At 47.6% G+C, this 16,728-nt stretch overlaps 1 protein-coding gene across 1 annotated transcript in view; it reads right to left on the minus strand.

Moving 5' to 3' along the window:
* The window catches only part of MDGA2 (MAM domain containing glycosylphosphatidylinositol anchor 2), a 222,688-nt gene that overhangs the window by 80,553 nt on the left and 125,407 nt on the right, over positions 1 to 16,728 (minus strand). Inside the window, exons 5-6 of the mRNA XM_085060885.1 lie at positions 16,339 to 16,471; positions 3,212 to 3,481 (exon numbers count right to left, since the gene is read on the minus strand). Coding sequence (XP_084917011.1) covers positions 3,212 to 3,481; positions 16,339 to 16,471 — 403 coding nt within the window. The remainder of the gene's footprint in view (positions 1 to 3,211; positions 3,482 to 16,338; positions 16,472 to 16,728) is intronic.

Below are 16,728 nucleotides of genomic sequence, written 5' to 3' on the forward strand. Positions count from 1 at the left end.
CCAGGTTGCTCCAAGCCCAATGTCCAACCTGGCCTTGGACACTGCCAGGGATCCAGGGGCAGCCACAGCTTCTCTGGGAATTCCAGCCCAGCCAGCAATTCCCAATTCCCAATATCCCATCTAACCCTTCCCTCTCTCATTTTGAAGCCATTCCCTGTGTCCTGTCCCTCCAGCCCTTGTCCCCAGTCCCTCTCCCCTTCGAAGTCAGGTGTGGGTGGTCAGCAGCCACAAAAAAGAGAAAACATTTGGAAAGAAATCATGGAGATGCTTCATTCATGGAACGAAACACGTCCAGCACACTCAGATAAAGACACAGGAATTTAGAGAAATTAAAAGGGAAAAAGATTCATCAGACCCCTGCTGATGCTTTGAGGCAACTGAACATCCTTTCTGGGTCAGATTCAGGGATTATTGTCTAATCCTGGGATTCAGGGTGCACCTGACAGAAGATGTGAACTCCATTTGCCAAATGCTTCTCCTGCCTGGCTTAGAAGTTTCTATTTCCAGCGAATTCTCTTCTCTCCTCAGCTGCTGTGTGAAAATCCTGATCCACAATGACAAAACAAGGCAAAGGAGAGAGAGAAAGGAAGGAAAATGCTGGAAAATAAGAAGTCAATCAAAACCCTCCTTTTCTCTCATATTTCACTCCTCAACTCAGCATCTCTCAGTAAAGATAAATCCAAGATGGGAATAAAGATTTTTTTTCTTCTAAAGGAGAGTTTTTCCCATTTAACAGAAATAATAAAGGGGAAATCATAGCGCTGGGGCTAGGAAGGAGCTGAGCTTCATTTATTGAATGTGTTCTTCTCGCTGTGATCCCTTCTCTGCATTAACAGAGAGAAAAAAGGGAAAAAAAAAACCACCTCGAGTGTTTTAATCATTCTTTGTTCAACATCTTGAAGCTCCCAGGCATCGCCTTCTATAAATAAAAATGTGAGGGGATATTATTATGATTATTATTATGCTGTGACTCATGGAATTTGTGTCTGCAGGGGTTTAGGGACTTGGTTTTTCCTCTGGAATCGCTGGTGCTGTCTGCTGGGTCAATGAAAACATGGAGTTTCCTTTCACACCGAGTTCTTCCTCTCCTTTTCCTTTTTCCAAGCTGTTTCCCACTCCCACCTCCCCTTCCCAACCTCATCGCCACGTAAATCCCAGCGAACAATTGTTCCTGAACCAAGGAATGGCAACAAAACCCCGGAGCCAAATGTCAGAAATTCAAATGCAAACACAATATTCTGAATAAATCCATGGCTCCTCATGCACTGCTGCAGACCCAGGTTGATCCATTGCTCCCTCCCTGACCCCAGGACAGAAATAGCTCCTAATTCCTCATCTTGCTGCAGAGCAGGAGCTGTTGGGCAGTGAGAAGTGAGCAGGGGTTGTGACTCCCATTCAATATTCCCACACCGGCTCTTGATCCATCAGATTTTCCCGAGGCTGATCCATCACAAGTTGTTATTTCAAGTTCCCATAGCTTGGGGTTGATGCTTCACTGCCATTCCCAGATTAGATTGTGGAAAATGAGGTTCAGATAAACTCTTTGGTTCAGGGAGGTGAATTCTCTCTAATGATGCCAATCAGCCAATCCAGCTCTGTATCCCAACCAGCTGCCCATGTCCCTGGAATTTTCCAGAAGGGGATAAACGAGCAGGAAGAGATTCCCTCCACCTGGCAGCAATTGCTGTGCAATCCCTCTCCTCTTATTTTCACCTCAGACAGATATTTTTCCTGCTGTTTCCTGGAACTAAAGCCCAGGGATCAATCTAATACTGCCCCACCAGGAGGCAAATTCCAGTTTAATTCAGTAACAGTTTCAGATGATGAAGAGGAAGGAAGGGGTGAGGGAAGCAGTGACACCTCCAGGAGCTCAGAATGCATCCCAAGGCCTTTGGTGATCATTTTGCAGAATTGTGGAATACCCTGAGCTGGAAGGTCCCACAGGATCATCCAGTCCCATCCCAGTCCCTGCCCAGACACCCAACAATCCACCCTGTGCATCCCTGGCAGCCTCAGGCTGTGCCCATTCCCTGGGCAGTGCCAGCACCCTCTGGGGAACAGCCTGACCCTCCCTGGCACAGCTCCAGCCATTCCCTGGGTGCTGTCCCTGCCACAGGGACCAGAAATCCCAGCTGCACTCAGGAGGATGTTGAAGACCACAATGAGGTCTCCCCTCAGTCTCCTCCAAGCTGAGCAAACCAATTTCTCTCCACTTTGGATGGAAATGCTGCTGCATCTCCCCAATACAAAGAGGCACCAAACCACCTTTGTTCCACCTCAGGGGTTTGATCCCAACACAAGAACTCTGGAAGTCTTGGAAACGAATGTTAATTCATCCCATAACTGATTAGACATGACCAGAAATCACGGAATGAGACATTCACCAAGGTTGAGTCCAAGCACAACCACTTGGAAACACAGGACACCACCTTGTTGAATGCTGAACATTGAACATCTAATGCTGAATGTTGAACGTTGAATGTCGAACATTGAATACTGAACGTTGATTGATGAACTTTGAACGTTAACATTGAACCTTAAATGTTGAATGTTGAACCTTGAACACTGAATGTTGAACATTGATTATTAAACCTTCAATTTAACATTTGGTGATCAAATTCAACCAAATATCAAATGTCATGTTGAGTGCTGAACACTGACCATTGAACGTTGAATGTTGAACATTGATTATTAAACCTTCAATTTAACATTTGGTGATCAAATTCAACCAAATATCAAATGCCATGTTGAATGCTGAACACTGACCATTGAACATTGAACATGGATCATTAAACTTTCAATTTAATATTTGGTGATCAAATTCAACCAAATATCAAATGCCATGTTGAATGCTGAACACAGACCATTGAATGCTGAACACTGACCATTGAATGCTGAACGTTGAATGCTGAACATTGAACTGTCAATGTTGAGCACTGAACGTTGACCACTGAACCTTGAATGCTGACCATTGAAAATTGAACTCTGGCCACTGAACATTGACCATTGAACACTGAACACTGAATGTTGAAAATTGAACGTCGAACATTGAACCTTGAACATTGAAACCTGACCATCAAACATTGAATGTTGAACGTTGAACACCGAATGTTGAACGTTGAACAGTGAACCTTGAATGCCGCCATCCTGCCAGATTAGGACTGGAATAACATTCCAAGATAAAAGTAAATGATTTTCCAGCTCAACTCACCTCTTACGATGATGTTGGTGGACTTTTTCGCGGGGTTGCCGACGTTGTTGTTGGCGATGCAGCTGTAGGTGCCGGAATCCTCGGAGGTGATGGCGGGAATGGTCAGGGTGCCCCCGTTCAGGACCGTCTTGTCGGGCAGCACCCCCGCTGACCTCACCCACGTCAGGCTGGGCGTCGGCTCCCCGCCGGTGGTCACACACACCAAGGTGATGGCTTCTCCAGGGTTCACCACGATGGGGTCGTCCACGAGGAGCTTGATGGAAGGGGATGCTGCAAAACACAACAGGAATCACAGAATCAGGGAACAGTTGGGATGGAAGGGATCTTAAAGCCCATCCCATTCCACAATTTCCAAGCCCCATCCAACCTGGCCTTGGCCACTTCCAGGGATCTTGAAGCAGCTACATTCCCCGGGCATTCAGAGGCATTCAGGGATTGGTGGGAGCATGGATTGATGGATGGAGAGCACTGCAGCCACGCTTGGGAAGGAAAGGGTCATGTGTGGCACAGGTGCCAGGAAATGGGATTGGAAACCCTGGGAAAAGGAATTAGTAAGAACTCCTTCGGCATGGGAAGCCTGTTCTCCTCAAGTCAGAGCTTTGAACATCGAACATGGAATGTTGAACATGAAACAGCGAACCTTGAACGTTGCCATCCTGCCAGGGTAAGATTGGAATAATATTCCAAGGTAAAAGTAAATGGGTTTACAGCTGATCCAGCCCTCGTCATCCACCTCCTCCCTGATGAACTCCTGGGATTTTGGCTGCAAGCTGGGATGAATCCCTGGAGTTTGTACCAGGAGAAGCATCTCCCTTGGGACATCCCTTCGCACATGGAGAGACTCAACAATCCAGGACAGAGGCGTTTTCCCCTCTCTGGGATGTACAACCTGCAGCTCACACCTAATTCCCACAATTCCCATTAAATATCCTATGACCAGCTGCAGCAAGGGCAGCCAGCACAGGCTGATGGAAAGATGCTGCTGCTGCTCTCAGAAAGAAGTAATTAAATTTAATTCTCTCTTTTTACCTCTCCTTTTCCATGAAATATTTCCATATGACACAAGAGGAGCAAATGCTCAGTAAAAAGGACAGGGCAGGGCAGTTCATTGGAGAATATAAATAAACATAAATAAATATAAATATATAGATATAAATATAGATACAAATATAGATAGATATAGATATAGATGATATAGATATAGATGATATAGATAGATAGATAGATATAGATAGATATGGATATAGGTATAAATATAAATATAAATATAAATATAAATATAAATATAAATATAAATATAAATATAAATATATATAAATATAAATAAATATAAATATATATAAATATAAAATCCCACTCTGAGCTGTGCCATCCCGTGTCCCCTGTGGTGAGGGATCCACCCTTGCTGGATCCAGGCTTTGCTCCAAGGCATCCTTTAAACTGCATAAGCGATGAGCCAATGCATAAATATACATTTCTAGGCCAGGAAAAGCAGCAATCCCAAAGAAATCTAAGCATAAAGGTGAAGGATTGACATTCTGGGCAAAGAACGCCAGCAAAGGTGGTAATAAAAAGGGAAAGGCAATAAAAACGTTACATTCAGAAATCACATCCCCATCCTCGTTATTACAGGGAGATATTCCCGGGTGTTGTGCTTTATATGGGAATCCTATTTCAATATTAAAGGAACACAAACCAAGCACTAGAGGCAAATGCAAGAGTCAGCTGGAAAATCAGAGTTTGCTTATTTGGGCTTCACCCAGGAGGAATTTGCTTTGTCTGCATTCGGATGGAGGAACAAAAAATCAGGAAAAGCTTGCTTTGTACCTGTCCTGGCACAGGGAAAACTGGGAATATCAAAATCATGGAATATCCTGAGTGGAAGGGATCCACAGGGATCATCCAGTCCAGCTCCTTGCCTTGCCCAGACACCCCAAAAATCCCACCCTGTGGAGTTCTGTCCAAACAAATCCTTCCCAGCATGAATTCCTGGTTCAGGTAATTAAAAACCAAAGGAATTTGGTTCATGGCTGAAAATCCAGATCTCAAACAGGCCAGCTCTGCCAGCTGGGTTAGGGTCTCTCTGCTCACATCCTCTGAGCTCATCTTCTTCCATCAGCTGATGGATTTGGGATTCCAGCTGGGAAGTGTGCCATGATTTCTGTTTCAGGAGGTTTTTTTTGGGAGAGGGTGGCAAAAACAGGGATCCAGGTGCAATCAGAACAGAGCTCCAGAGCTGTGGGGTCTTCCCAAACCAGAGGTAACACCCAGTTGGCCCCTATTTCCCTCTCCCTTCCCTTTCCCTGAGTTTATTATCTTTCTCCTGAACAATTCCTGCAAGGAGCTGCTCTGTGCTCTCACTTCCCATCAAATCACGAGACAGGGAACCATGGATAATCCTTCCAAACCTGGAGCAGAAGATAAAAGCACCAACGTCAGCCCAGCCTGGTGGGGCTGTTTTCCATAAAGGCCTCCTAATCCTGCAGATGAAAGGGAAACCTTTGCCATCCTTCAGGAACAAAGTGGGATGGGATAAAAAGGCTGTGACACCTCCCTTTCATCCCAGCACTGCGAACGGAAAGTACATGGAAATGATGGCTTGGATACAGCAGTTTCCCTTTATTTACAGCACACGTTTCGCTTTCAGCTCCTATCCCAAAAATCCAAACTGAAATCCAGCGACACACGCAGCCCTGACCCCGGAAAGCTGGATTTAATCCAAAGAATATTGAGAAATTCAGGAAGGTTGTTGAAGGTTTCAGCAAATAGAACTCAGTGGAGCAGATAAAGTGTCAAACTCCTCTTCTGAAGGGAATATTCACAATATTCCCAGCAACAACAAGCCTTTACTTAGGTATTTCTCTGCCATGGGGAGAGACAGCTGGGGACTCAGGGAATCCAGAAATGGTTTGGTTTGGAAGGGACATTAAATCCCATCCAGTGCCACCCCAGCCATGGCAGGGACACCTCCCACTGTCCCAGGCTGCTCCAAGCCCAGTGTCCAACCTGGCCTTGGACACTGCCAGGGATCCAGGGGCAGCCACAGCTTCTCTGGGAATTCCATCCCAGCCAGGAATTCCTAATTCTCAATCTCCCATCTCTCCCTGCCCTCTGGCACTGGGAAGCCATTCCCTGTGTCCTGTCCCTCCAGCCCTTGTCCCCAGTCCCTCTGCAGCTCTCCTGGAGCTCCTTCAGGCCCTGGCAGGAGCTCTGAGCTCTCCCTGGATCCTTCCCTTCTCGAGGGGAACATTCCCAGCTCTCCCAGCCTGGCTCCAGAGCAGCTCCAGCCCTCAGAACAGCTCTGGAGCCTCCTCTGGACTCTCTCCAGCAGCTCCAGGTCCTTCCTGATGTTGGATCCCAGGGCTGGAGCAGCTCTGCAGGTGAGATCTCACCTGAGCACAGCACAGGGCAGAATCCCCATTTTCCTGCTGCCCAAACTGTGGGATCACCCAGGGCACGGGGGGCTCTGAGTTGGGCATGTCCAGTTCTCACCCAGAAACATTCCCAAATCCTTCTTCCAGAGCTGATCTGGATGCCTTTATCCCCAGCCTGGATTGATCCCAGGGTTGCAATGGGGAGTTGAAGAATAATGGGATTTATTAAGGAATGTTCAGTCCAAATCTGGGAATTTAATCCTCAGAACCAGAACAACCCCCAGTACCAAAACTGATGGAGACACAGGAGAGTCTCATGCATCAAATCCAAAAAATTCCAAGAATTCCAAATGCAACAAAACCATCCCTGCCAAACGGAGTCAGGACTAAATGCAGGTGTACTATCAGCCCCAAAGCCAAGCTCAACCCTGGCTGAGGTCTCTCCTGGATGACTTCCAGCCCTCAGGATTAACCAGGGGAGCACTGGCATAGAGGTTTGGCCAGCAAAGCTTCTCCCAACCACAACCTCTGCCCCAGCAGAGCCTCAGCCAGGCAACATTCCCAGTGCAAACATTCCTTGAGCTCGGCTAGGAATAATAAAAACCATCACCAAACAACAGCCAGCTCTGGGAAATATTCCCAAAATTCACATGGAACAAGCTTTCCAAACACCACGAGAAAAACTCTGTGCTCTAAGGGCTCTGCACCTCCCCTGCCCTTTGGAATTGTCTTTTCCAAGCACCAATCCCACATTTCGGAGTCATGCTCAACCTCCGCCCCAGCAGAGCTTCAGCCAGGCGACATTCCCAGAGAAACAATTCCTCAAACTCTGCTAGGAATAATAAAAACCATCACCAAACAACAGCCAGCTCTGGGAAATATTCCCAAAATTCACATGGAACAAGCTTTCCAAACACCAAGAGAACGACTCCGTGCTCTCAGTGCTTTGCACCTCCCCTGCCCTTTGGAATTGGCTTTTCCCAGTGCCAATCCCACATTTCGGAGTCATGCTCAACCTCTGCCCCAGCAGAGCCTCAGCCAGGTGACATTCCCAGTGAAACAATTCCTCAAACTCTGCTAGGAATAATAAAAATCATCACCAAAACCAGCCAGCTCTGGGAAATATTGCCAAAACTTGCACAGAACAAGCTTTCCAAACACCACATTTGGGCACCATGAGAATGACTCCGTGCTCTAAGGGCTCTGTACCTCCCCTGCCCTTTGGCATTGGAGTTCCAAGTGCCAATCCCACATTTCGGAGTCATGCTCAACCTCCACCCCACCAAAGCCTCAGCCAGGCGACATTCCCAGTGGAAACATTCCTCAAACTCTGCTAGGAATAATAAAAATCATCACCAAACCACAGCCAGCTCTGGGAAATATTCCCAAAACCTGCACAGAACAAGCTTTCCAAACACCACGAGAATGATTATATGCTCTCAGTGCTCTGCACCTCCCCTGCCCTTTGGCATTGGCTTTCCCAGCACCAATCCCACATTTGGGAGTCACGCAGGGCACAAAGAGAGCGGCAGAGCTCCTCCTCTCGCAGAACAAGGCCCTACTGATGCCGGGAGTCTGCCCAGCTCCCATTCACGCCGCAGCTGCAGCCCTGGAAAAGGAGCTCCCATTCAGAGGCTTCCGTGTGGGAGAGGTGATGTCGCATCCCGGGATTTCGGAGCCCGCCTGGGAAGCCAGCAGTGCTGGTGACAAAGTGCTCTTGGAGTCACAGAGGGTCACAATGCTGTCCCTGCTGCTCCGAGGGCTTTAAATGGGAATGACATCCATTTCTGCTGGCATCGCGGGGAAGGCGAGTCAGGCACCGCTGGCAGATGGATGGAGATTGATTAGGAAATTAATAATTAATGGCTCCGACACGGAGCAGTCCTGCCAGGGTGATAAACCAGCAGGAAACACACCCTGGGCTTGATTAATGGCTGGGGTGAGGCTTCCTCAGCCTGAGCACAAAGCAAGCACTCATTAAGTCATCATTAACACTTAATTGGACAAAGCACTCTGGATCAGGGAAGCTGTGGCTGCTCCATCCTTGAAAAATTCCAGACCAGGAGCAACTTGGGATAGTGGAAGGTGTCCTGGGATAATCCCTAAATTCCATTCCCACCCAAACCATCCCGGGATTTACTCAAGGATCTGATGAACATATCCAGGGAATTCGAAAGTGTGGAATCTCTGCTGCTGCCTGGGATGAGGAGCTGAGGCTGGAATTGCACTGGGAGGAAAAACCCATCTGTCATTCTTGGAGGAGGCAGGGAAAAAATCCACTGCCAACGTGTCATAATTACAGTGAGACAAATGGATGTATTTAGGCTGGATATATGGAATTGAGGAAATGTCACAATTGGCTTTAGGGATTACTGGAAATGCAAAAGAAACCCAATAATTTAACAGCAATATCAAAAGTGCAGGCAGCAAGTCGTGTCCTTGACAAGTCTCTCAGCTGTGATGAATAGAAATGAAAGGACATTATTTCCTCCAGTTTGGGGCATTATTTGAAAGGCAGAACTGAAGTAATGGAACATAATTGAATTATATTTTTATATCCACGGCTGTGTGTGCATCCATTTCATTTACAGCCAGGGTTTCTTGCAGGAACACAAAGCCAATATTCCTAACAAGACACACAACACACAGGTCCTTGCCAGGCAGAGCTGAGAGAAAGGACTGGGAGCAGAATTCCTGCACCTATTTACTCCAGAAAATTCAAACAAGAGTGGATTAGAATTCCCAGCATTAAATCACAATCAGAGAATCCCAGAATGGGACTGGGAGATTCTGCAAATCCAAACTAAATCTCCCTTCCTTCCGCTCCATTCCTCCTTGTCTATTTTTCCCCCCCTTATTTTACAGGGCAAAAATAAACTTTTTATTTCCCACCCTGCAACAGGGTTACAATAAATTACATCCTTTCTTTTCATCATCACCCTTCCACAAACCCAAACTACCCTTCAAAATCAGATAAACCCAAGGAAAAACCAAAGGAAAAAAATCCTAAAACTGAACAAGCACTGAAAATTCCCTTATTTACTTTTTTATGTCCATCCTGTGTTGCTACTGAGACATCCCAGTGGAAGTCGCACACCACGTGGAAAAGAGGAGAAAATACTCCAGCTAAACTGTTCTAAAGTTCCAGAACTGTTCTAGTTCCAAAATTTTGTCTTTAGGCAAATAAAACATATTTATCTCATCCTTTTTTTTCTTATTCCCTCTTTTCCCCCCCATTTCCTTTTCACTACCTTTAAATTTCCAACACTTCCAGGACAAGAAGAAATAAAGGCAACCTTCTCAAATCCCAATTCTTCCAATTTTATGTCCTTTTCCTGACTAAATACATGAAATTCCCGAGGTAAGATATTCCCAGAGCAGCTTTAAGCATCGCAAGTGGTTTAAGATCATCATGGAATGGTTTGGGTTGGAATGGACCTGGGAGGTGATCTGATTCCATCCCCTCCTGATATGGGCAGGATTTAGGGTTTTTCCTGGCATGCAGGAGGAATTTCCAGCTGGTAAAAAGATCAGGATCTGTTCTAGGACAAAAAGGTCTGGGCAGGTGTCCCTTGATGGCCACCCTGCTCTGTGTCCCTTGATGGCCACCCTGCTCTCTGTCCCTTGATGGCCACCCTGCTCTGTGTCCCTTGATGGCCACCCTGCTCTGTGTCCCTTGACCTCCCAGCAGGGTCTGGGTGCAGTCACGGCTTCTGGCAGAGATTAAAAAGCAAAAATCCTATTTTTCAGTCTCCCCTGAGCCTGTCCCTGAAATAAAGAGGCTTAAAGTTCAGGCAAGAGGGAGATCATTTTGTCCGGGCAGCCTGTCAAAAATGGAGAATTATGAGGTTTGGGGAGCAGAGAGGGAGAGAAATAAAGGATTGAATTATCAGAGAACTGTAAAATTATGGAATATCCTGAGCTGGAAGGATCCACAGGGTCCTCCAGTGCAGCTCCTGCCCTGCCCAGACACCCCAACAATCCACCCTGGGCATCCCTGGCAGCCTCAGGCTGTGCCCATTCCCTGGGCAGTGCCAGCACCCTTAAAATAAAAAAACCCAAAAACCTTTCCTTAAAATCTGAAATCATAAATAAATATAAATATAAATATAAATATAAATATAAATATAAATATAAATATAAATATAAATATAAATATAAATATAAATAATGACATTTCTCGAGGTTTTTCAGCTGAGCTCAGTGTTCCTATATCCCCACACAAGCCACTCCAGGTATCCACATCCCATCCCCTGCTCTCCTTTCCATTCCCAACACCCTTTTTTTTCCCCTCCTCCAACTTTTCCCAAATCCCCCTGTTTCCCCAGCCATGGGGCCTCAGCCTTGATGACTTTATCTCTCTCCCCCTTTTCCCTCTCCCTTCCCCAGCTCTTTGAAGCCTCCGTGGGCTCCTGCAGCACAGAAGTGGCATTGAGGATCCCAGCGGGAGGAAGGGAGGGAGGAGGAGGAGGAGTTGGGCTATTCAAGGCACTTCCTCGCTGGTTACACTCCGCAGAGCCTACAAAAGCTCCACACTCCCACACTGGAGGGATTCATTCCGTGGGCATTGCACCCAGCAGGGCTGAGGGAAGCAGGATCCTCCCTGGGGCAGCAGAGTTCAATCCGTGGTGGAGTTGGCCTTTCCTGGCTAAATTTAGATCCAGGAGGGATTAAATCCAGCCCAGCCACCCCAAAGCCAGCCTGGCATGGATTTATCAGCCGAGGTCACTGATCTGAGCACCCCTAAAGCACGATTCCTGCTTTCCAAAAATAGCAGGGATGAGCTGTTCCTCAGTTCCCCGAGTGCGGCTCTGCCTGAGCAGCTCCAGACACCTCAGCCCAGCCCTGCTGTATGAAAACGTCCTAATTAGTGGATTAGGGATGAGTGGCTAATGAGGAGCTGCCAGGCAGGACCCTCAGGCTGCTGGAGGACACAGTCTGGGCAGGAGGAAACGTCAGCTGTGTGCTCAGGGCAAGGGAGTTGGGATGCAGGGATGGATTAAAATGTTGGGAATGCAGGGAAGCAGCTCTGGTTGAATTTGGGGTTTATGGGGTTGGGAATGTGGGGGGATCTGCATTCCCTGAGGATTGAACTTCTCCAAGGAGATCAGCAGGACCTGGGGACGCTGGGGTGATGTGACCCCCAGGGAAATAAAGGGAATGTTCTTTATGCAATCATGGAATTGTTAGGATTGGAAAACACCTCCAGAATCATGGAGTCCAAGCATTCCCAGCAGTGCCAAGGTCACCACTGCCCCATGTCCCCAAGTGCCACATCCACAGGGCTTTGGAAACCCTCCTGGGATGGGGACTGCAGAACTGTCCTGGGTAGCTGTGCCAGGACTGACCACCTTTCCATGGAGAAATTTTTCCTGATATCCAAATTCAACCTCCCCTGGCCAGCCTGAGGCTGTTCCCTCTCCTGCTGTCCCTGACCCCCCGGCTGTCCCCTCCTGTCACAGCTGTGCAGAGCCACAAGGTCCCCCTGAGCTCCTTTGCTCCAGGCTCAGCTCCTTTCCAGCTCCCTCAGCCTCTCCTGAGACATTTCCAAAACAATCATTTCCAACATGGCAAACGCTGCTGCAGAAGGGAAGAGGACAATTCTTCACTCCATGGATTCATTCCAGATTCCCTGGAAAAACTGCAGGAAGTCAAAAGCAGCCAGGATAAGAGGGGATTTGGTAGGAGAAGGTTTACACCTAACGAAGATCAGGACTAGGGGATCCCTTGGGATCATTTCCAGCTTTATTTTCTATTAATCCTTTTTGCTAAATAATAATCCCAGAGAAGCTGTGGCTGCCCCTGGATCCCTGGCAGTGTCCAAGGCCAGGTTGGACATTGGGGTTGGAGCAGCCTGGGACAGTGGGAGGTGTCCCTGCCACGGCTGGGGTGGCACTGGGTGGGATTTAAAGTCCTTTCCATCCCAAACCATTCCATGATTCCATAAAACCATCCTCCAGCAATGCTCAGCTGGGAGCATCCTCAGCTATTCCTCCATCCAAGCATTTCCAGCCTTTTTCATCCCATCTCACTGTCACTCCCCCCAGGAATGCCAGGAAATGTGAAAAGCCATATTTTTTCCACCTTCCATAATTCCCTTTCCAGTGCATTGTCTGACTGCCGGGAAACAAAGCAAGCTTCTCATGACAGCCTTCAGCTTAATCGAGGGATTAAAAGTGAATTAAGCCTTTTTTAATTTGTCTCTCACCACAGACCCCAGACAGAGCAGAGGCCTCAGCTGTGATCCCAATGAGCTGTGGCAGGCGGCTGAAAAATCACAGATTGAGAGACTCATCCTGCTCCAGAAAACTTCCTGGGCTGGTTGATTTTCTCCTGCAGGCTGCCAAAATTCAGCTTTAATTTCTCTATGAATGATCACCTGCACTAAACTGCCTGCTAATAGACAAAGTAATGTAATTTTGCAATGAATCAGTGCCACCAAAGCTGCTTTGTAGAGAGAGATAAAAGCCTGATTTGCTTCTCCTCAATCATATTACAAGAAATATTCTAAGGAGCCCAGAATTCCCGTGGTTTGCTGGGTAAATATCCTGCTTTTTCTCTGGCACTTTGAAACAATGAACAGCACTCTTGAAAGGCTCTGTTTGTGATATTCTTAGCTGGGAGTGTTCCAAGCGCCAGGCAGGAGGAGTTGGGGATAAAATTACCTTCCTTTGGTGCTTCCCATGGAAACTGGGGACACATCAGCTGGGAATGACTGCTGAGTGACACTGGGCAGAGCTGGGCTGGGAACAGCAGATCCAGGGATTGTGCAGGAGGAGGAATTTGTTCCTGTTTAGAGGAACCTCCTGAGCAGAGCAAGGGCCAGGTTAAGGCACAGAGATGGGGTTTGGAATTGCAGAATCATGGAATGGTTTGGGTTGGAAAAGACCTCAAATCCCACCCAGTGCCACCCCTTTTTCCATGGCAGGGACACCTCCCACTGTCCCAGGCTGCTCCAACCCCAATGTCCAGCCTGGCCTTGGACACTGCCAGGGATCCAGGGGCAGCCACAGCTTCTCTGGGAATTCCATCCCAGCCAGGAATTCCCAATTCCCAATCTCCCATCTCTCCCTGCCCTCTGGCAGTGGGAAGCCATTCCCTGTGTCCTGTCCCTCCAGCCCTTGTCCCCAGTCCCTCTGCAGCTCTCCTGGAGCTCCTTCAGGCCCTGGCAGGAGCTCTGAGCTCTCCCTGGATCCTTCCCTTCTCCAGGGGAACATTCCCAGCTCTCCCAGCCTGGCTCCAGAGCAGCTCCATGGATTCCCCTGGATCACTCCAGCAAATCCACAGTTTCTTGTGCTGAGAACACAGGGAATGGCTTCCCACTGCCAGAGGGCAGGGAGAGATGGGAGATTGGGAATTGGGAATTCCTGGCTGGGATGGAATTCCCAGAGAAGCTGTGGCTGCCCCTGGATCCCTGGCAGTGTCCAAGGCCAGGTTGGACATTGGGGTTGGAGCAGCCTGGGACAGTGGGAGGTGTCCCTGCCATGGCTGGGGTGGCACTGGGTGGGATTTAAGGTTCTTCCAACCCAAACCATTCCATGATTCCATCAAATGCACAACAGCCAAATTCCCATATTCTGATCCCACAGGTTGCAGCTGAATTAAGCCCAGCTGTAACCACAACAGTGACAATAAATTTGGGACATGTCTGCACCCTGCAGGTATTCCTGGCTCTCCATTCCATCCCTCCAGCTTCCAGTTAAAACAGGTGGACAGGCCAGGACTGAAACAGCATCAGCTTCAGGCTCTGATTTTCATTACTTTGGATTTATCCTGGATTCCCCTGGATTTACAATTCCTCTAATTTCTCTGGAGTTACACCAGGTGAAGTTCAAGGAAAGAACATCTGGGAGATGAAGTTTTATTGAGGGAGCAAAGGTTTGTCCCAAAGTCACCCCAACCTCAGTCCCTGGCCTTAATGAGCTCCTGTTCACCTCCAATCTTGCCCTTGGTGCTTGGGAGCAAATTCCTCAAGGCAAAGTGGGAATCCCTGGAATTTTTCAGCTTTGTTCACTTGGGAAAACACTCCACAAGGGACAAGCTCCTCCCCAAATAAACACGGCACATTTAAGGTGGGAGTAATTCCTTCTTTTGTCAAAATTGCCCCAACATCACTCATTCTGAGCTCAGAAAAATTGGAGTTTGGTGTTCCCCCATCGCCATCAGCATGGACAGAGACCATGCTGGCTCCAGGAGCAGAGTAATTCCAATGAAAAATGGGAGTGAGAACAATTCCCACCCTCTGTTCCCATGGATGAAGGTGGAGGAATGTCAGAAGTTGCTCCCAACTTCAAGACTTCTCCTGCCATGAAACCAGAGCTGCTCACGAGGGACAAACCTCACCTCAGGATATTTTTTTTTCCTTGGAAAAATTAATAAGAGTGTAAATTAAGGTTTTCCAAGTCATTTTGCTGTTTCCCTTCGGAGCAGATTGTAATTCCTGTTTGCAGTGCTGTGTACAGCTGTGGGACACCACAGGTCTGCTGGCAAATCTGCAATTCCAGAAAACTCCTTGGGATAAAGCTGTGAGGAGAGGAATAATGAGGAAGTGCAAATGAAATTCCTCGTTCATCCCAGACACACCCAGCATTTTAATTTTGGGTTCCTCTTCTCCCTGTTTTCAGGGCACTCAGGTACAAAATTTTAAGGCCTAACCCAACTTAATCAAACTTCAAGTTTCCAAATATTCTCCAAAAATTCCATTTCCTGTGGATTTGTTTTCCAAAGCTGAAATTCCTAATTATTCAGGAGCCCGAGCTCAGAATGTGGCCCTTTGGTGGGAGGTTCAGGAATGGTTTCAAACACTTCCCATGCTTATCCTGGACATGGAGTCTGCAGGAGAGATAAAATCTGGGATTTCCATCCTCCTGGAGACCAACGTTCCCATTTCTTGGGATTGACCAAAAATTTTTATTGCAGCCAAAGCAAGAGGGAGAGACACAACCAACTGATCCACAAAGGACAAAATCAAAGGGAAGAGCAAATTCACAAGAAAATTCCACAAAATGAAAACAACTTATCCAGGGAATCTACCTAAAGGCTCAGAGATCCTCCCACAAAGGATTTCAACACAACTCCGTGGATATTTACATCTTGAAACAATTAAATCCCAAAGAAAACATTTTGCTTGCAATCAATGAAGGAATCGATGCAAGAATAGGTTAAATCAATCCTTGAAATCAATGCAGGAATATAAAAAGGTTAGGTTTTTCCCACGGAATATTTTGTGGAATAAAAATTCTTAGGTTTCAACACAGCACAGGAAAGATGTGGAAATATTGGAGAGATTCCAGAAGTCATGGAGATGCTGGGATTCCAGGCTGGGAGAGCTGGAAATGTTCCCCTGGAGAAGGGAAGAATCCAGGGAGAGCTCAGAGCTCCTGCCAGGGCCTGAAGGAGCTCCAGGAGAGCTGCAGAGGGACTGGGGACAAGGGCTGGAGGGACAGGACACAGGGAATGGCTTCCCACTGCCAGAGGGCAGGGAGAGATGGGAGATTGGGAATTGGGAATTGCTGGCTGGGATGGAATTCCCAGAGAAGCTGTGGCTGCCCCTGGATCCCTGGCAGTGTCCAAGGCCAGGCTGGACATCGGTTTGGATCACCCTGGGACAGCAGAAGGTGTCCCTGCCATGGCTGGGGTGGAATGAGATGCATTTCAAGGTTCTTCCCCCACAAACTATTCCAGAATTCCATGAAAATCCCCAACCCCAAGGGATGAGCACAGCCAGGGCAGGAGGTGCTGCGGGATGCTCACCAGTTTTGTTGGAGAGGCGGAAGGACACCATCTTATCCGGGATGCTGCAGACATTCCGCACGGAGGCGATGCAGCTGTAGTTGGCATAGTCCTGAGGTCGGAGATTCTTCAGCTTCAGGATCTTTGTTTCTCCCTGGGAATGAAGGAGAGAACGTTAGGAAGGGCCAGAGGTGGAGAAGCAATGGATACAGGGAATTCCAAGGCTGGAAAGCCAGAGGGAATTTAGTTTGGCAGAGTCAAGTTGGAATGTTATTCAGGATAATTTGTTTTAATGTACAAATTCCGTGACGCAAAAAATCCCAAAGTACAAAATTTCTGCTGTTTTCCTTTGAAAATGAGGTGCTGCTGGATTCTATTTTCAGCCAGGGAGCATGAATGGAGCAGGGATGG

The sequence above is a fragment of the Lichenostomus cassidix genome, chromosome 5, assembly GCF_008360975.1.
Source record: "Lichenostomus cassidix isolate B80296 chromosome 5, HeHo_3.0, whole genome shotgun sequence".
NCBI lineage: Eukaryota > Metazoa > Chordata > Aves > Passeriformes > Meliphagidae > Lichenostomus > Lichenostomus cassidix.